This window comes from Thermobia domestica, chromosome 10 (assembly GCF_964235325.1).
Source record: "Thermobia domestica chromosome 10, izTheDome1.hap1.1, whole genome shotgun sequence".
Lineage (NCBI taxonomy): Eukaryota > Metazoa > Arthropoda > Insecta > Zygentoma > Lepismatidae > Thermobia > Thermobia domestica.
The window spans coordinates 190,486,874-190,508,425 of NC_137463.1; the positions used below are offsets into that span (position 1 = coordinate 190,486,874).

At 35.4% G+C, this 21,552-nt stretch overlaps 2 protein-coding genes across 2 annotated transcripts in view; one reads left to right on the plus strand and one right to left on the minus strand.

Moving 5' to 3' along the window:
• Nucleotides 1-21,552, plus strand: part of LOC145661712 (uncharacterized) — a 399,963-nt gene that overhangs the window by 1,614 nt on the left and 376,797 nt on the right. The gene's annotated exons all lie outside the window — the stretch shown is intronic.
• LOC145662761 (uncharacterized) lies at nt 1,955-4,383 on the minus strand. Its single transcript, XM_081728632.1, has 2 exons — nt 2,244-4,383; nt 1,955-2,142 (listed from the first exon to the last, which is right to left on the minus strand). Exon 1 carries the CDS (start codon nt 4,381-4,383, stop codon nt 2,533-2,535), a length of 1,851 nt encoding a protein of 616 aa, XP_081584758.1. The 3' UTR covers nt 1,955-2,142; nt 2,244-2,532.

A 21,552-nucleotide genomic window follows, 5' to 3' on the forward strand; every position in this document is an offset into this window, starting at 1 on the left:
GGAAAAAAATGTATTTTTCAGTTTTTAAAATGAAAATGAAATATTTTAGTTTAACGTCTCATGATTATGCCCTTTAGGCCAAGGGAGGGATGAAACAAATGATTAAGAAAGTAAATTAAAATATTATGAAATAATTGGTGGAATCAGAATGTGGGAGGTAACAGGAGTGCACCGAGAACACCAACGGACACGAAGTTGTCCACCACCAGTGGCGTATTTAGGGGGGGGCTTCCGGGCTTAATCCCCCCCCCCGAAATCTTACTTCCTATAGTAAAGTATATGAAATATCTTGCAGAATTTTCATATTTTCAGGCAAAGCCCCCACCCCCGAAAGATAGCAGTAGTAGTCCCCCCCGTATGGCCGAATGACTCATCCTCACTCTCTTTTACGACCGGGATTTTTGAACTTCGTTCCCTTTTACGGCTAAGATGAGTGCTTTGGTACCTCGATTCTGATTGGCTGAGAGAAGTCACGTGACGTTAGGCCCCGCCCACGCGGGAAATTCAAACTTTCAGGTCACGTGGTATGACGTCATGAGTCACCCTGCGGGGAAATCCCTCATTCTCTTTTATGACCGGGATTTTTGAAATTTGTTCCCTTTTACGGGTAAGATGTGTGTTTTGATTGGTTGACAAATGTCACGTGATCTTAGACCCTGCGATATTTGACATTCGTTCCCTTTTACGGGTAAGATGTGTGTTTTGATTGGTTGATAGCTGTCACGTGATTTTAGACCCTGCGATATTTGAAATTCGTTCCCTTTTACGGGTAAGATGAATTCTTTGGTACCACGATGCTAGAGGTCACGTGATCTTAAGCCCTGGGATTTTTAAAATTCGTTCCCTTTTTATGGGTAAGATGAGTCCTTTGGTACCTCGATGCTGATTGGCCGACAGAGGTCACATGATCTTAGACCCGCCACACGGTGAACAGAATACGTGGGAAAACCCCTCACTCATTTGTTTCCTTTTATGGGTAAGATCAATGTTTTGGTACATCAATTTTGATTGGTTGATAGAAGTCACATGATCTTAGCACCCCCACACCCCATGAGTGAAATATAGAGCGATATGTCGGTGATCCTGGATTTTAGAATTTTGTTCCCTTTTATGGTTATCCTTAAAGTTCCCATGGAGGGTTCAACCTCCTCCTTAAATAACCCTTTTTTTTTTTTGGTATCATGATATTGTACTGAAGTTTACCTTAAATATTATCGTTCTCTTTGACAGATAAGATGATTACCAGCTTTCTTACCTTGATGGAGATCCTGTCCTTGAATTAGTAGTCTATGTCTCTGGAAGTAACAATGGTGAAAGAGAGGTGTCGCTTGTAGATTTCTTATAACACATTGTTGTGAGTTTAAGCGATTTATTGCTCAGTAAGCGCTTCATTAATGGAAACAGCGTTGCCAGATTTTTCTTACCTAAACTGCTCCGATTCTTTTCGAAACGGTTCCGCAGAGTACAAGAAATTTTAAACTAAAAAATTTTTCGAACTAAAAAAATTTTGTAACTAAAAAAAATTTTAAACAAAAAATTTTCAAACAAAAAATTTGAAACAAAAATTTCAAAAAAATTCGAACTAAAAAATTTAAACTAAAAACTTTCGAACTAAATTTTCAAATCAAAAAATTTTCGAACTAAAAATTTTCGAACCCAAAAAAAATCGAACTAAAAAAATTAAAAATTTTTCGAAAAATATTTTAAACTGAAAACTTTCGAACTAAATTTTAAAATCAAAATTTTTCGAACTAAAAATTTTAAAAAATTTCGAACCAATTTTAAAAACAAGTTTCGAACTAAAGATGTAAACCACATTTGAAAATTTTCAAATTAAAAATTTTTCGAACTAAATTAAAAATCAAATTTTGGACACTAAAAAAATTCTTTAATTATTTTTTCGAACAAAATCGTGTAAACCAAATCTTGAATATATTTTTCACCTTAAATTTTCAAGATTACCATGATTTGAAAACAAGTGTTCAGGGTTTCAAGAAATAATAAAACATATTTTTTTTCAACTTGTTGTATTTAACGAAAGGTATGTGGTCTTCCTATACATGTTTATTAACATAATAAATACAGGATCTAGTTAATGAATATATTGGACGCGTCATCATCTTCGAATCTTGTAGCCGTGTCCTGTAAAGAAAAAAGAAGAAACGATGGATTAATTTAAGAATTTCTTTTTTTCTGAAACAATAAAAATGAGTCAATATTGATAAGAGAGAAATAAAACTTACTCGTAAATGATGGATCTGCTTAGGCTCATCTTCCTCCTCGGGTACAGGATCACTGCATTTTTTTCACCGATGGATGTTTATGAACTCTTCTGGGTACTGCATTTTTCTTGGTGTTGCTCCTTTATGGTCAAGGTTCCTCCTTCGGTACGAGATGACTACATTTCTTCCACTGATGGTTGTGTTGATGGTTTATGAACTCTTGTGGGTACTTCATTTTCTTCTTGGTGTTGCTGCTTTGTGGTTAAGGAAGGGAAAGAAGAAAAGGAAAAGGAAAAAAGAAATGGCGGCCTTATTGGGTATTTACAGTTTTTTCTTCTTCATCTTCTTTTTCCAGTTCCATCTTCTGTTTTTTAACGTACCCGTACGGAACCGTATCATAAGAATTGAATTCTTTAAATCGACGTTTTGTGTACTGGATACTGTACATTTTTTCTTCCTTTCGTGTGACGATGGTATGGTCTTTAGTCCTGCATATCTTATGGGGGATAGTGATGGTGACTTGTCCACGGCATTGATTTGTAATCATTTCTTTTAGCGTGTTGAAATTTAATTGTTGTCCTGCATTGTAATTTAATGTAAATCCTCTAATTTTGCATATGTAACTGGTGACGTTGGTATCCGGATTGTATATTTCTAGGCTGTAATTTTTTGGTCCTCCACTGACAAATGTCTTGATGTATGCTCGTGGTCCATAAGACTCCATCTCGTCCGATAAGCATCCCAAGTACGTTGAAGGTTCAATGGTTGGCTCCCCGGGCTTCTCCGTAAATATTACAGAATCCGTGTCGAAATATAAAACACGTTCCTGCAACATTTCCAGGTACTTGTACAGTTCCAGACGTGCCTGACATGTTGTAAATGCACCTAACACGACATTGGTGTTTCGGTTTTGAACAGGCACATGTTCATTGTACTCCCAGAACGCATACAACATCGTATCATTGATGGGTACAATTTGATGGAGTTTAATGTCGGGGGAAGTGAGTTTTTCATAAAATTCTTCCGGCCGATCAATAATTGTGGTCTGGCTAAAGTTTGATCTTTGCGAAAGTTTTCCCCAAAGAGCATTAAGACAAAGCTTAGATAAACTTCTTCGTGTAGGATTATTTTCAATTTTGGACGGATCCAATGCAATACCTTCACGCTCCAGGACGGTTTGTATGAATTTTGATTTGTCTTCTTCGGTCACACAGGAACTGGGCCAGCCAGACGCTTCCATTTTTGATTTTAAAAATGTATTGATATATTCCGTGAACAAGCCACCTGTTTTCGTGATGGGATCATATTGTTCAATGTCATAATCCCAAATTTCAAAAATTTCCACTGGTTGATATCCCAATTCTATTGCTTTCTGGATTTCATATGATACCCATGTTCCAGTGAGGCATCGCTCCTGATCGTTGTGCGTACACGTTGCTGTAGGGTCTGGGTTCATTTCTTCGGCACACGCAGCACACAGTGGAAAGAGTAGTTTCTTGTTACATCGGTAAGGCAGGAGACCATGATAAAGATGGCGACTTGGTAATATCGTCATTTTGATTAGACCATTGACTTTATTTATTGGTGGTATATTTTCATCACCCTGTAGATAAATTCTAGGATGGCCTACCGGGTATTTAGCACACTTATTTACATAAGGATAAAGCGAGACAATATCGTAATATTTTATTACTTCCCCCGCTTTTTCATCGACTTGGTGGTACAATTTCACGCAATTGGTCCTTCCTCCAAAAAAGCTATCTCTTGGATTTAATGGTCTGCGGTTCATGTACGGGTGATTCTTCAGATACGTCGCCATTGCAGGATTTTGTTTTAAGAACTGATTAAATTCGCACTCCCACATTTCATGTACAATGTACCCCAATTCACGCAGTCTTGCATTTTTTCTTTGCGTTCGTTCATAACGGAATTCCATGGTGTCTTCTGGATTGCTGTAGATGGGCTGATTACGGCCTGTAGTAAAACATACTTTACACCCGTGGTAAAAGCAACCGGCATGCTCGTAGACGTGCTCCTCTAACGTCTCAGGATCTTGGTAGTAACCATCAACATGGAATCCCGCAATAAATACTTCTTTTTGTCGGGCCGCATGTAAGATTTGTTTTTCTTCGGTTTTTTCAATGTAGGCCAGCCATTGCATTGCAGCGATCGATTGGGTACTTCTCCATCGATAGCCATGTGCTGGTAGAATTCCAATGGTGTTGGGTTTAAGGAAATTCCGGCGGAATACTAAATTAGAAGCACTGGCAATCGTGATCGTCTCCAAGAAGGGATTCACTTTGGTTTCTGTTTCAAATGACGTCATAAACGAAACACATGCTTGTCGCAGTACATTGACATCTTGAATACAATACTTGAGAATTTCTTTCTGGAAATCAAACGTATCATTACGATGATCGTTGTACCACTGCATGAACTTGTTCCTGTCTTCGACGGCCATTTCATCTGCACCATAATACTTCGTTTCTGGAAGTGGTCCAATATACGATTGATTCTCCTTGGTGTTGAAGAAATGCGGGAAGTAGCCTTTGGTTGCGGGTAAATTGAACGCTTTTGACAATTTACTTAATGCCATAGGTAGGAAGTTCAACGAGTCAATGAACGTCAGATTATTCAACGTTAAACTCAGTATCTTGGTCCCATTTAATATGACGTCAGGTCTCCATTGGCATTGTTCTACCATAGCCTTTAGGATGAAATGTCCATCGTATCCCTTCGAGTTGTGCGCGACACAGAAAATCCTATTTATATTGGGACGCCGTTCCCGCAAGTACTGGAGAAAATCATAAACTGGATCCTCTCCTTGGAAAATATGCTGGCGCTGACCACACGTACTGCAAGACTGCTGGATATTATTGTTTTCAACACATGCATAACATACTTGTTCTGCAACCAATAAATTTGGAATGTGTACATACGTATTATCGCCAATATTCGTGTCCTGCATAGATTCTATATCATAGAATATCAACAAGGCTTTCTTTGCGTGCATGAGTGAAGGAACACCAGGTTTCAAGCATTGTCGATCAGGAAGCATAAAACATTGATGCGATCCCGGAACAATCTTCTTACAAACATTGCAAAAGATCTCATTACAATCATGAAGTCGTTGTCCTGTATGCACAAAGGAATATACTCTGTAACATCTAGTACATTGCTTCACCATTTTGCATATAGGTTCCCCTTGATGATATACAATATTACGATGATTATTAAAACATTGTTCGCCATAAAATTGCCGATTGCAGTCTTTGCATAATATTGGCGTTTGGTTCTTGTCGCATAGAGGTCTCTGTAAACATTTGGAGCATGTTACAGGACAATTTTTTACATGTTCATTGCGTTTACTATACTTTTTATGGCACGCCTCACAGTAGAACTTGGTTGCAAAACAAGCAGTTAAGGATTGGATGATGTCAAAATGACCAGCCAAACAAATCAAATTTATGGGAGTGCGATTTTCGTCGTTGGGCCCCTCGTACATGATATCACGGCCTGTGAAACTGGTATACACAGTAATTTTATATTCTTTAAGGTATGCCTGGAATTGTCGTATTTCATTTACACTGGCACCATGATCCAAATTGACTCTTGCATTTGCACATAACGCATCGACTTCTTGATCCACAACATATTTCGATTGACGCTTATACTGCTTATAACGTTGCACATCTACATTCTTGTATGCCTTCAGACCAATAGCAATAACAATGGCGTACGCCAGACACCTTGAGTCTTGATTTTGTACACGTACAATCCCTCGTTTGCAACGTAACAATTCTTCATTTTGAAGTACTCCTTGCCGCAAACCACCATAGCCACGTGGAATATCGACACGATGAAAATGCACGGTGAATGGCTCGTGCAGGAGAAATGCATTGTTACTTTGTAACACTCTTTCAAAGGAGGCCCACATCGTTTCCAGTGTCAAGTTTCGGGCTTGGCGAAAACTCACCCAAAATGGTTTATTCGTGTTGCGTGGCGATATTACTGATAAACCAACCATCGCCTCATCGTCGACATTGGCTAACAAATGGTCCAGCATTGCTTGGAAACTGTTATGTACATACTGTATGATATCGGTTCCTACGGGCGGTGCGTTGAATTGAACTTCGAGCATTCTGCCCTCGATGTTAAATCGTCTATAATGACGAGTGATTTCATTGCGAACAGTAAAACCCGATTCGGCCATGGTTAATGAAAGGAGAAAACAAACAAACAGGTACAATTACGGTAAAACAAATATGTAATGGGAAAAAGGAATTGAGCAGCGTGAATTTACTACAAAAGAAAAGAAGAAAGAAAAATCTTAATCACCTGATAAACAGGAAATCATAACGTTTATGATAAATTCTTAACTAAACAATTCATGTAAAGGTCCTGAGTTTGATTCCTGGCGGTGACGTTCAGAATCTCATTATGAAAGCATATGTACTAGAAATCAAAGTTTTTTTAAAAAATAATTATGTTACTGAAATGAGTGTTTTATTGCTGTCAAACTCGAGAGCACTACATCGGCATTTAACTGACCTACCATTCTATAGTGATAAAAAGAATGCATGAAATGAATGAATGTTTCATCAGTGCTGAGATGTGACAAAGCACGCGTCAGCATTTTTTTTTTTTTTTTCACTCACAACGACCTTTAAATGATGCGTTTGCAAGTTGAAGAGATTCATCGAGCATTAACGATACACATACGTAATTGTCGAAACAAAATCTGTATAGCGTATTTTTTTATTATTATTGTGACTAAGCGGTTAGCGTACATGGTTCGGACGTGGAAGGTCCTGGTTCAAGCCTCGGTGGGTTTGCTTTCCACGTCAGGGGCATGTCAAGCCTTTTCTGTAATTTAATATTCTCACGCGTTATCATACATTCTTTTCAAAACTAAGCTAAATGGTTGACGTACACCTCATAATACATAAACGTACATAAATCGTCTATAATGACGAGTGATTTCATTGCGAATAGTAAAACCCGATTGGCCCATGATTAAAAAATGAAAACAACAAACAGGTACGGTAAAACAAATATGTAATGGGAAAAAAGGAATTGAGCAGTGTGAATTTGAGTTGATTTTTTGATTTTTAGTTTAGCGTCCCTTTCAGCAGCGAGGCTATATGAGACGTGGACCTACTGATTAACGTGAAATCCGAACCACATGAGCTCCCGCCGGGAATCGAACCCTGGTCTCCCACGCCAAAGGTACGTATGCTAACCGCTTAGCCCAGGAAATCATAACATTCATGATAAATAATTAACTAAGCAATTCATGTAAAGGTCCTGAGTTTGATTCCCCTGGCGGTGACGTTCAGAATCTCATTATGAAAGCACATGTACTAGAAATCAAAGTTTTTTTAAAAATAATTATGTTACTGAAATGTGTGTTTTATTGCTGTAGCATGTAACTGACCTACCATTCTATAGTGATAAAAAAGAATGCATGAATGAATGAATGTTTCAACAGTACTGAGATGTGATAAAGTACGCGTAAGCATTTTTTCTACTCACAACGACCTTTAAATGATGCGTTTGCAAGTTGAAGAGATTCACCAACCGTTAACGTAACACATACGTAATTGTCAAAACAAAATCTGTATAGCGTAAATCTTTTTAACCACATATTCATGCACTCGTGGCTAAGTGGTTAGCGTACATGCTTCTAACGTGGAAGGTCCTGGTTCAATCCTCGGTGGGTTTGCTTTCCCACATCGGATCGCTGTCAAGTCTTTTCTGAAATTTAATATTCTCACGCGTTATCATACATTCTTTTCAAAACTAAGCTAAATGGTTGACGTACACGCCTCTGGCCTTGGTTCAATCCCGGGGCGGTTGCTCGAATATCACGTTAAGCTGAAGGGGTCGCTAATGCTTTTAAAGGGAATCGAACCATATTATTCTCAGACATAGTTTCTAAAATTTTCTAATGCATTCTTTTCAAAACTAAGCGCACACATTTTTCTGGTCATGGTTCAATTCCCGACGGGCGCTCGCTGAAGGGTCGCTAAACCATATCATTTCTCGTGCTTACTTCTAATGTGTGGGGGGGGTTCCTGATTCGTACTTCCACTTTCCCATTCCACTAATTCCTCATAGTCTAAATATTTCGTACTAAAAGTAAAACACTGTATTCGTGATCCGCCCACAAATGATTTTCGAATCTTGTGTGACAAATAAAATCTCACTGAACTTACCTCAATTCAATGAATAAAAAATCGGTGCAATGAAGCTTAAATGAAAACACTTTTAAAAGGAGATCTTCTTCACTCGATAGTTGAGAGCGATGTAGGATTTGAAAAATGAAATTTAGATTTTTATTTAGGTCGCTGCGAAAACGATGTCACCGTCAGCCAATCAGAAACGAGGAAATTTATAAAATGACATCACAACGAACCAATCAAAACGCTCGCTTTTCGTCATGAATCACGAACGAAAACGATGTGTAACAATCGATCGTGACGTCATTCAAGTTTCTCAATAGTTACATCATATAGTATCACAGTTCTGAACCCAAATGCTTTCTGTCAGGATCATGTCACTACCTGTCGTAACTGTGACGACATTTCATTTTCCTCATATTCCATACGAGAATGTCAATGTTTGCTTTTTTTCCATGAATCATGCTGACACGTTCGTAGTAAAACAAAAAGTAATGCGATCCGCTGACGTTTGCATTTTTTCAATCATATGTGCTTCTATGTCGTCACACAAAGAAGTCTATCAGCATTTTATTTTAATCCACGTTACACTGTCAGATTTATTTTCTTAAAGTATATGTGTATCCTTTTCAAGAACCATGGTTCGAAACCCACCAAGCATAATTAAATCCGAATTCATTCATAGCTAAGCGGTTAGCATACACATCTTTGGTTTGAAAGACCTGAGTTCGATTCCTGGAGAAACATTTCTTAGGATTTTTCTAAAACTTGTTTCAATTTCTAGTTCGAAAATTTTAAAAGTTTAGTTCGATAAAAAGTTTGATTTGAGAAGCGTTACACTGTCAGATTTATTTTCTTAAAGTATATGTGTATCCTTTTCAAGGACCATGGTTCGAAACCCACCAAGCATGATTAAAACCGAATTCATTCATAGCTAATCGGTTAGGATACACGTCTTTGGTTTGAAAGACCTGAGTTCGATTCCTGGAGAAACATTTCTTAGGATTTTTCTAAAACTTGGTTTAAATTTCTAGTTCGAAAATTTTAAAAGTTTAGTTCGAAAAAAAAGTTTGATTTGAAAATTTTTAGATGTGATTTACATCTTTAGTTCGAAACTTTTGTTTTAAAAAATGTTTTACTTCGACAAAATTTTGTTTCAATTTTTTTAGTTCGAAATTTTTTTGAAATTTTTTAGTTCGAAAATTTTTTGGGTTCGAAAATTTTAGTTCGAAAGTTTTTAGTTTAAAATATTTTTCGAAAAATTTGTGTTTAAATTTTTTAGTTCGATTTTTTTTTGAAATTTTTGTTTCAAAATTTTTAGTTCGAAAATTTTTTGTTTCAATTTTTTTAGTTCGAAAATTTTTTGTTTGAAAATTTTTGTTTAAAATTTTTTAGTTCGAAAAAATTTTAGTTTAAAATTTCTTGCACTCTGCGGAACCGTTTCGAAAAGAATCGGAGCAGTTTCGGTAAGAAAAATCTGGCAACACTGTTTCCATTAATGAAGCGCTTACTGAGCAATAAATCGCTTAAACTCACAACAATGTGTTATAAGAAATCTACAAGCGACACCCCTCTTTCACCATTGTTACTTCCAGAGACATAGGCTACTAATTCAAGGACAGGATCTCCATCAAGGTAAGAAAGCTGGTAATCATCTTATCTGTCAAAGAGAACGATAATATTTAAGGTAAACTTCAGTACAATATCATGATACCAAAAAAGGGTTATTTAAGGAGGAGGTTGAACCCTTCATGGGAACTTTAAGGATAACCATTAAAAAAATCCAGGTCTAGGGTGATCACCGACATATTGCTCTATATTTCACTCATGGGGTGTGTGGCGGGTCTAAGATCACGTGACCTCTGTCGGCCAATCAGCATCGAGGTACCAAAGGACTCATCTTACCCATAAAAAGGGAACGAATTTTAAAAATCCCAGGGCTTAAGATCACGTGACCTCTAGCATCGTGGTACCAAAGAATTCATCTTACCCGTAAAAGGGAACGAATTTCAAATATCGCAGGGTCTAAAATCACGTGACAGCTATCAACCAATCAAAACACACATCTTACCCGTAAAAGGGAACGAATTTCAAATATCGCAGGGTCTAAGATCACGTGACATTTGTCAACCAATCAAAACACACATCTTACCCGTAAAAGGGAACAAATTTCAAAAATCCCGGTCATAAAAGAGAATGAGGGATTTCCCCGCAGGGTGACTCATGACGTCATACCACGTGACCTGAAAGTTTGAATTTCCCGCGTGGGCGGGGCCTAACGTCACGTGACTTCTCTCAGCCAATCAGAATCGAGGTACCAAAGCACTCATCTTAGCCGTAAAAGGGAACGAAGTTCAAAAATCCCGGTCGTAAAAGAGAGTGAGGATGAGTCATTCGGCCATACGGGGGGGACTACTACTATAGCAAAGCCCCTCCCGAAACAAAATCGTAAATACGCCACTGTCCACCACAAACGTATTTGACAGGGGATCGAATCAGCAATCTCACGCACAGTTTTTAACCGAATCTTCTTTCTGGATATTTTAATTTTCACTTCGGAGGATCATTTATATACGGTAGTTTCACTTGTTGTAATTAATCTTGTAAAAACTAATTAAATCACTTATTTAGGACCATTGCACAGCAAAGACTGAATTATGTTTCTTTATAGTGATAAAAGTAAAACACACAATATTCCGTGACCGTATCAAAGTCTGTTCGGAAATTCATTAGTGAACATCATGTACGCACAAAAACGAAACTATCAAATGAAATATTTGATTTGATTGTGCATTAGTTCCTCCGTTAGTTAAACTTTTGATGAATGTGGGATGCCAACTTGAATTCTCCCTGAAACGAGGCGAGAATTTAATCATTCAGATACTCCGGCTCGAATTGTAGTAGTTCATGAGGGCTACTTTTAACATAAAATCAAAATTAAGAATAATCTGAAATTCAAGTATAAACACTAAGCTTTAAGCCTTTCCCGTTGGTTTATTGGTTAGTTCGCGCACCTTTGGTGCACGGTGTCCCGGTTCAATTCCCAGATTCAAACTTGAATGCACTACTGTGGTTCGGATTCCACTTCAAGCTAGATTTACGTTTCATGTAACCTCGGTGGTGAAAAGGTACACTGAACTCAAACCAACGGAACTTCGAATATGCTACATCCCGTTAAGTTTTCATTCATAATTTGGTATTCCATGATATACCTAGCTTTTAACAAATAGTATAGCTTCTTACTATTGGTTTGTCAACCTTTGTTTTTTGTTTCTCTAATTAACTTTTTGACTGTGTTTTTCATTCAAATATATTAAACTAATAGCTACTTAAATTAATTTAAATTAATAATAAAATAATTAGTGTAATGCATATACAAGAAAAGAGTTCTCAGGGAAAATTCACGTTCATCTTGTCTGCCTTACAGAAATTAGACGCAAAACCTCTCGTTCCAGAGATGAATGCTCCACTACTAAGTAAATGTATTTCTATTAATCATCTTGCCACTTGTTTAAGAAAAGTGTTCCCCAGTACCCCAATGACTTTGGTACAGCATCAATTCACTATGGAGGAATAAATTTGTCATTCATAATCCAAAATTGTGTGGCAGAGCTACTCGAATTAAACGGTAGCACCATAAAAGATTACGGTAATGTTTCTATGTGGCGGTAGCGAAATCCGGTCTTGAAAATATTATGCTGTTGAATATGTACTACATGGCCGGCCACGCCTCTTTCAATCGAGGAATTGAGGATTTGGGTTTAGTAAACGATTTGAAGGCCATACTTTCTTGAAACAAAATTATGCTTAAAAAGAGGTGGTAAGGGATGTTCTTAATAATAGCTAATTTAAAAAGTGAGATCATTAATATATTAATACAGGCTTGCGTCCTACGAGAGATACAAAGTCGCTGAGTAGTGAGTCTGAAATTATTTGTTCAATGTCGTTGACTTTACCTTATGCAGTTACAATTTAAAATAGAATTATGGCCTACTATTCTGTCTTCCTCTTATTTTTCACTAGTTTGGTATACCAAAACTCCTATATATATATATATATATATATATATATATATATATATATATATATATATATGCGCGGATCCAAGGGGGCTATAGGGGCTATAGACCCCCTTGACGCACTCAGGTATACACTGCATAAAATGGGTTTCAATCCTGCTTTACACTGAATAAAGCGGTAAAATATGGTTTAGCTCCTCCCTTTATTATATCCAGGATCCGCCATTTTATATATATATATATATATATATATATATATATATATATATAGGCCTACCCTGTCCGTGTATCCGTCCGTCCGTACAGGAGACAAGCAATCTGGATAAATATTTGATTGTCCGCCATCAATTTTGGCCAGGATTTATAGGATCAGAAGTTGGTTATCGCGTTCGTTGATAGAGATGGTGTTCATACGGGAAGTGGTAGAAAGAACTATCTCCAGTTTTAACGTTGATCACTAAAATAGGTGGCGAAAAGCATCTTTCTGCAATTGATTAACGTCGCAATAATATATTTCATTTCTAACCTCAACTTTCTACTAAACTGGAAGTAATAGAAATTTCCAAGAACTTCTGGTTTCAATATTGATCCGCATAGAGCCAAAACGGTAAAAGATAACCAAAAGTTTTTTTTTTTTAAATCGATTTAGGGCTCTAAGAGTAGGTGACACGTCGCTTATCGCTCTGTTCAAACCAGAAGTGAGAGAAGTTAAACATTTCCGGTTTTAACATTCATTGCTGTAGTGTAAAAACAGTAATAGATACCCAGAAGTGGGTTTCTGCGATCAATTAAACGTCCCAGGACTATGTTCTATCTCCACGCTAATCTCTCTACTAAGCCTACTACCATTTCTGGTTTCAATAATAATTGAGAAACTATCACACCATACCATCGAAATATCTTCACGTAGTGTACACGAGACACTGTTACTTTGTATTCTTTATTTATTTTTGAGTTTTATGTTCTACATATGTGCTCTTTAGGCTAAATGGGACGATGTGAAATGAATGAAGATAACGAAATGAATGGCGGAAGAACAATACGCTACATTTATACGTACTTTGGGCGGGATTCGAAATTATTACGACAGACAAGTTATATGATCGCCAGCCGGGTCATTTCTTATTAGTTGAATTATGAATCATTTTGTAGACATGACTAATGATTCAATTACTCATGAATCATACTTGACGCTAACCTCCTTTTCCGAATACTTTGACTTAAAATTCTAGTAGCATCGTAAAACGGAATATTAACCGTATGTAATCGGAACTTCCTCTCCTCCATTAGAAAATTTCTCCATTTTTATACTGATTTCACCTCTTATAAACTCGTCTTCTGTAACCAAAAGTGCTTATGAGAAACGTGACAACCGATTGAGTTTCATTGATTGCATTGAGAAGGAACTAAGTCTTCCGTTTACCACAACTGAAAAATAAGTGCAGAAAATACAATGAAATGAAACATCAACAAAGTATGTTTCGTGCTCGTGTTGCTTCTGTTTCCGTAACTGAGCTGCTGCGAATGAGGTTAAAGTAACAAACATATCTCTGCTTTTCTGTTTATGTTTTGCTTCAACTGAGACGTTTTTCTTAATTTTCGAGATAATACTATAACACTCAAGTACATAGTTCTTTTGTTTTATCTTCTCTATCAGGAATATTTAACGCCTTTAGATACTGATCTGTTTTAGCGTTTTGTATTTTGATATTTTCTTGTGTATTTTAGCGAATTCGCGAATCGTGGTTTTGATGGTGAGTAAGGTTATTTGCAACCAGATTATTCTATTTTAAACTATGATTTGCTAACCACGAACATTTTTAATACTCGATACGGCAAGTATTAAACAAAGACTGGGTCTGAAAAAAAAATGAATGAATAACAATTGGAATCATACTTAATTCGATTTATTTAAAGTAGGAACCTTCTTTGTCCACATACAACTTTGCTAAACAGTGGCGGATCTAGAAAGTAATAACGGGATGCAGCTATGATAGGACCCAGACTATGATAGTATGAGTTTACTATAAACTTCCAAAAAATATATAAATAATAGGCCTAGCTTAAATTATTTTTATCACTCTAAAAACTGGGGGCCTAGGCCCCCGTCCCCTCTATAGATCCTCTCTTTTGCGTAATCCATTAAGCCATAAAATGACCCCTGGGAGTGCTGAACTACAATAATGTATGGTGGAGACATCGTCAAAAATATCAACCTTTAAATGCTTTTAATTTGGAAAAAAGGAACTGATCACAAGGAGATAAGTCTAATATGCAATGTGTGATAACACACTTTTCGAAACTCACAATCACTGTCTTGTGTTTCTACTCTGCTCCTCCGTTTAGGAATAGAGCACAAACCGTACACACATCTTCCATCTCTTGAAGTTCTCCTACCACCAACTATGGTATTACCCTGAGACTTGCATTTTGCTCATTTAAGATAATATTCCGAAATTTGTCAACTATTTCAATTGTTCTGACAGAACTACTTGAACGTGGGCACTCGTAATTTCCACGGATGTCCTACCAGCACTGAACCTTTTATGTCATTTATAAACGGCAACAAGAGCGGCAATTGTCTCCATAAACTTTCTTAATATCTCAAATGTTTCCGTTGAGTTTTCTCTAGGCGTGCACAGAACTTGACATTCACTCATTGTTCTATTGTTGAAACGGTGACGAGGTATCACAAAACCAATCTATGCTGAGCAGTGTTTCGCACCACTCTAGCTTAATTAATATAATAATAATAAATTATGTTTGCTGTAGAGAAAAAAAAAAACATTGTACTGGCCAAGCATGTTAGTGATGTGATAGCCCTCATTGTCTTTAGATACTAGAAATCATTTGGAGATCAGATAAAACTTGCTTGACAAAATCAAGAAGCAATGCAAAGGAACGCGGGAAAGAATTGCCCAAGATAAAGACTTTATGGAGAAAAGATGAAAGACCTTCATCCAACATTAAAGCGACAAGATTTATTACAGTGACATATGCCTTGGAAGATCCGGGTTCGATTCCCAGCGGGAGTTCATGTGGTTCTGATTCCACTTTTAATCAGTAGGTCCTGTCTCACATATTCTCACTGCTGAAAGGGACGTTAAAATCAACTGAACTTAGTGACATGCATGGGAGACGAGGTTTGAACCCCCTTTAACAAGATATGAAAAACAATACATTTACCACATGCAAATATATGTACAAAAATTGTGAAAATACCTGAAATTGGGAGCTTGAGTACCTTGTCCTGTTGATGAAATTCTTTGTACACCCCTGGTTATGAATGTGATGACGATGATGATAATAATGTACAATTGAAATTACATACCGGTAACGTAAATTTAACGACATTCAATAAATGGTTTCGAATTAATGATTACATTTCAGAAAAACGTATAGTAGAGTACGAATGATATCACGTTTTTGAATGATGTTGAAATTGGTGCTATTTTATTTTTTAATAAATCAGAATTTTTATTATTATTATTATTAAAGTGAGCTGCATTTTCTCTATATTACCTCATTTAAGTTCGATAATTTCAAGAATTACGCAACGTTACAAGGTAGAGTCGTTAACAAAACTAGATGCGTTCCTATACAATAACTTTTCACAACAAATTTGGAACGAATTGACTGATTTTTAACACGTATGAATGTAATTTAAAACAGTACTAGGTTGTCTTTACGTTACAGGAATATGCACCAAAACATTTGATTCAGTTCAGTTTTTTTTAAACAACATATTGAATATGGCCGTTGACTTTTTATTGGAGGCTGCACGCATAATTTAGTTACGTCGTTTCAGATTGAAATGTATAAGATAATATGTGATAAATGATGCATCAAGAAAAATACAGCAAGCACCAAAGTTCAAGTGCATATTAAAATTGTTAGTATAATTGATTTTTTCACATGTTCGTTCACGTTTTTTTCACATTCCTTTAGTGTAATGCTATACTGAAATAATTATCTTAAATTTTGTGTGTTAATTCAATGCTATTGGTAAATTTACATGACAAAATTGTCTCACGAAAAGAAAAGGTAATTTTATGTTCTAGTTATTGTATATCAGACCAGACCTCCTCTTACGACTTAAAGTGTACTCGAGACATATACAGGCATTTCTTACACACCATTTTCTATATAGATCTTCAAACCAAGATCATACCTAATGGGAAGGTCTTTGGCGCAGGAATATTGAGCGCCCCACTGGAAAATAGATCTCTAGTAGGGACATAAAATGTACCTAGTTAATGATTAGAGCAATTCAAATGACGGACATATGGAAAATTAAAATAGAAAACAAAAAGCTATATATATATAACACATTTCAGTGTTAGTACGTTGTGGTGTATTTAAAACAACAATTAAGCAGTGGAAATATGTAATAAGAACAAGTGAAGAGGTAGCAAAATATCTTAGTTAACTCGGCAACATTGAGAGAGTAATGTCTAATATAATAAAGGTTTCGATATCAATAATATACTAGTTCTTGTTTCAGTTTCCGCTAAGCCCTCCCCGCTGGTTTAGAGCTAGCGCGTTTGCTGCATATGGTCCCGGGTTCGATTACCAATAGGAAAGCGTTAAGATTCGAACGCATTATAGATCGGTTCGAATTCCACCTTAAATTTGCAAGACCACGTCTCACAACCTTCGCAATAAAAGGGACGCTAAACTGAAGTAAACAATAACAATATATGAACTTTGTCCCTCACTGCAAAAATTTGCTAATTCGCGCCTTTTCTATCATGATACTGTTACTCGGTATTTTTATATTATTAAGTGAATCCACTCAGAAGACAGTGTATTAAATCAAGATTTGTAGAACTTGTTATGTTATATACGGTGACATAGGATATAATGTTGTTTTCTACTTCAGGAGGGCGTCATTTTTAATGCATTATTCGTAACATGTTAATTGGATTATTTATTATAATGCATAATTTTGTTTACTTAGGGGAAGCGGTATTTCCATAGCTTCTATGGACGCTATATTACTGATTATATGATACGACAATTATTTCACTATTTTTGCATACTACTACTAATAATAATAATCACCTTTATTATTAAGTTTCAAGATTTGATTTTTATTTTACGGAGAATTATGTATAATAGGCTTTAAAAAAATAATTTGTAATTTAAATACATGAAAGAGTGTCCATCTGAGGTGCTAAGATATACATATAATTATAAGTGAAAGTGTATGTAAAAACCAAATACTTCTGTGTCAGTCCGTACTCGAACTCAGGGTCATGTGAATGTCTTAAGTAGGAGTAAGAAGAGCTTATGAGTACTCTTGAGATTTCAAAGCTCTCTTATTATGTTGTAAAAGTCAAACAGAATTAAGAACTAATGTAATTCTGACCTTGACACTCTCTCTTTGTGTATAAGTGTGGCAAACAAATAGGATATGATATGTATGAAGTATAAGTAAACAATAAATCAATTGGTGTCTCAAGGCGCTTCTTTCGTTGTTTGTTAAACAAAAAAAAGTTTTGTTTCTTTCGTAAATTGTATATGCTTTATATGTAGTGTAGTAAACACACAATAGCTTAGCTTATTTTAATACCATATAAATATAGTGTATGTACCAGGAGAAATAAACAGCAGAACATAAACTAAAATTTGAGATTTAATTTACGTCCTCATTCGATACTGACGTTCAGAAGTACAAATCTTATATTAACGTTGAGCTAGAGCTCGAAAAATAATTTATCAAATATTTGATGAATAAATTCTTCGAATACACAAAGAAAATTCTATAATGTTATTAGCGTTTAAACTTTAAAAAAATGCCAAAAATGATAGATCTCATTGAGCTGAGCAAAATGATATGGGTGAGCGTAAATCCTCATGTGTAGTTTTCGAAAAAGTGGAGAAAAACCTTTTTCTATTCGATAGTTACGCTGCCTATTAAAGTGAAACTGATACAGGTGACTAGTTTAGGTTACCTAGATAGTTAGTGATGAGTGCTCTGATACTTGTCGACAGGCGGACGGACAAAGCCGTTTTATAAGACTTCCGACATTTATGCATCATAGTTTGGAAATCTAAAAAAATATATATACAGAGAGAGAGAGCAGCGATTCTTAAACTTTATGATTACCAGGGCCCTTTGATGAGATGTGTATTTTCCCGGACCTCTAACAATTTCTTTAATAAAAGGGAAAGGGCCACAGTGGCTCAGTGGTAGATCTCTGGTTCTATCCCAGCTGGTGTCAAGTGAACTTTGTGATGAACACACATCGCGTGTGGGTTTTCTTGAAGTCCTGCCACTTTTTTTCATTCCGTCAATGATTCATTAGTGTCATCATCACCGTTTCCCTTAGCCTCGAAACATAATCATGGGACGTTAAACCAGACATTTCGTTTCATTCAATAAATAAGGGCAGACAATATTTTTCATAAAGGTCTATACGATCTATTATTTTTCGCTATTCAAATTATTACAATGTCAAGTTTAGTGCTTTCATTTCAAAAATTGTTCAACCCAGCTACCCTTTAATGCAGAAAAAGAAAAAAATTAGCAATTTTATAGTTACTATGTAAACTCTCACATTTACTTGTTTATGAACTATGAAAACATATTTACGTTTACTTGTATCAACAGGACAGACTTCAATTCAGATGATAGTGTATCCAAATTAACGAAATTTCCGCAGAGGTAACTAAATAAAGAGCAATACTACTATTACAGCCAAAAATATTATGTATTCACATGACCGAAAATATTATGTATTTATATGGTAACATGCGCATTAAAGGTAAAACTGGAAAAAGGGGGGGCCGTTGCCACAGCAACCACTGTTGCCATAACAACGAATCCTGTCACTGCTTGTCAATCTAAAACTGTTTAAAGAAAAGAATAAGTCGTAAGTGGGAATCCTTCACCCCTGGTGGGGATGTTCATGAAGCTATCAGCTTATGTCTAATTACGTTGGAATATATTAGCCGTTTCTTAATTTTGAACATACTAGATTCGATCGAAACGAGAAAACTTTTTATCGGACTTCTAAAGAGAATGAAATAAAATAACTAAATACATGACCGTGTTTATTATCTCTAGGATTCCCAGTCACGACCCCCCTTTTCAGTTTTATTAAAAAAAAAATAAAAATATAGAAGAAGAAGATGAAAAAGGAAAAGGAAAATAGAAGAGGAAAGAGGTAAAGTAAGAAGGTAATAAAAAGGAAACTGTTACTGCATATTTTGAAAAATATGGTAAAGAAAGTGAATAATTATCGAATTCCAATAGCTATTGGGTTAATATTTGGTATTCAGGTGATTAAGGGTAGACACATGTTAACCCATACATCCCCGATCTAGATCCATTTAACCCCAACTACCAAATTATCCCGATCTAGATCCGAGATAGATGAGAAAGTTTAAGTTTACAGTTTATTCAATATTTCCAGAAGTTCTAGACTAATATCCAATACTTGAAAAATAAAGGACGAAGTTGATGGCATGTTAGAATCGACCACAAAGAAAAAAAAAAATCAGAGTATTACATATTCGTAGAAGATTTTGACTTTCACAGTTCTCCCATGCTGATCATTCGTTCAGGCTACTTCAGTCCTTTTTACTTCCTTCATAGAGCCAACTTAAGTTAGTATTAACATTCAATGAGTTTAATTGATAACTACCATTAATTATAATAAATCACACATATATGTCAAAATAATGGATGCACTTAATACTAAACCTACATTTCACTCACACACACATTCATACAGGACAATGTATACTTCGGGTTGTATTTAGTTAAATTAAACTAACCTAACTACATTACTATATACATTTATTACATTTCAATAGAAGAAAAATTAGTTGGACATAACAGGGAAAAATTTAATACATGGAAAGAATGTTTCATTAACATGCATAGAAATTCGCTAATTGCAACAAGATCAAATAACACATTTCTCTTCCTATATATATATTAAAAGTTGAATTACATGAAAGAGAATTTGACAAAAAAAAAAATGAAAAAAACAAAATTAAGGAGATTCACAGATCAATACATTTAGGATTCAGTGTAATGAATATATATATATCATTGCGGAAAACGAAAGAAAAAAAATAAATTAAAAAAAAAATATATATATATATAATTGGTTAATCATTCTAAAAAAAAAAAATACTTTAATAGCATTTTATTAGGTCTCTGTCCCAAGAGGAGACATTTCGACGATTTTATGAGTCTTTGTTCTCACATCGATAATAGCTCCTTTTTCCAACTCTCTTTTGCACTGTGGTTTGTGTCCATGAGAGTGTTTTATTGTTTTTATTTTAGCTATAGACAAATAGTCGCTTCATATCACATATATATTTATATTTCTCATTTCGTCACTCGACGCACTCAATATAAAATTTCAAAGTTTATCAAGGTTAAAAAATTTTGAATCCAGTCACAGACATTGAGAACATATTTCCATATTCCGGTATTCACATTAAGTTATCAACTAAATTTCTCTTCATTAAATTTAAGACCAGTAATTTTCTTTATAGTATAGATCTTGTAGTCAAAAGATTCTAGACACTGAATAGTTAAATTTCTGATCGTAGGAGAAGGATTTGTTTCAGAGTCTACTGATAGAAGATTCGTTGGTGGGGCACACTGTTTCGTAGGTTATTAATTTCACTATGAATCTCGCGAATAAATTTAGATGAGGATTAGGGTTATTTTACTTATCTTACGACCTGCTACTTGTTTTATTCACATACAGTAGTTAACATTATATTCCACTTTAATAGTTACAAAAATTAATAACAACTCAACAAAAAGTAATTTATGACAATTTACCGCGGGAATACTATATATCACAAATAGTTAGTTAATACCGGGTGTCTAAAATCTATGGCAACCTAACAAGACCAGGGTAAATATCGAGCCCATTACATACATACCGCATATATATATATATATATATGTATTCATATTAATCAATACAATAAATTTCACTTTAATATCTATCTTAATATTTCATCGACGTTTAAATTCTACATCACCGTTCATATTCGACAAGTATTCATATTTTATAAATATTTATATTTATTTGGCTCAAAGACAAAACAAAAACCCTGACTATCAAAATTCACCTTTTTCCTTCATAAGGTTGC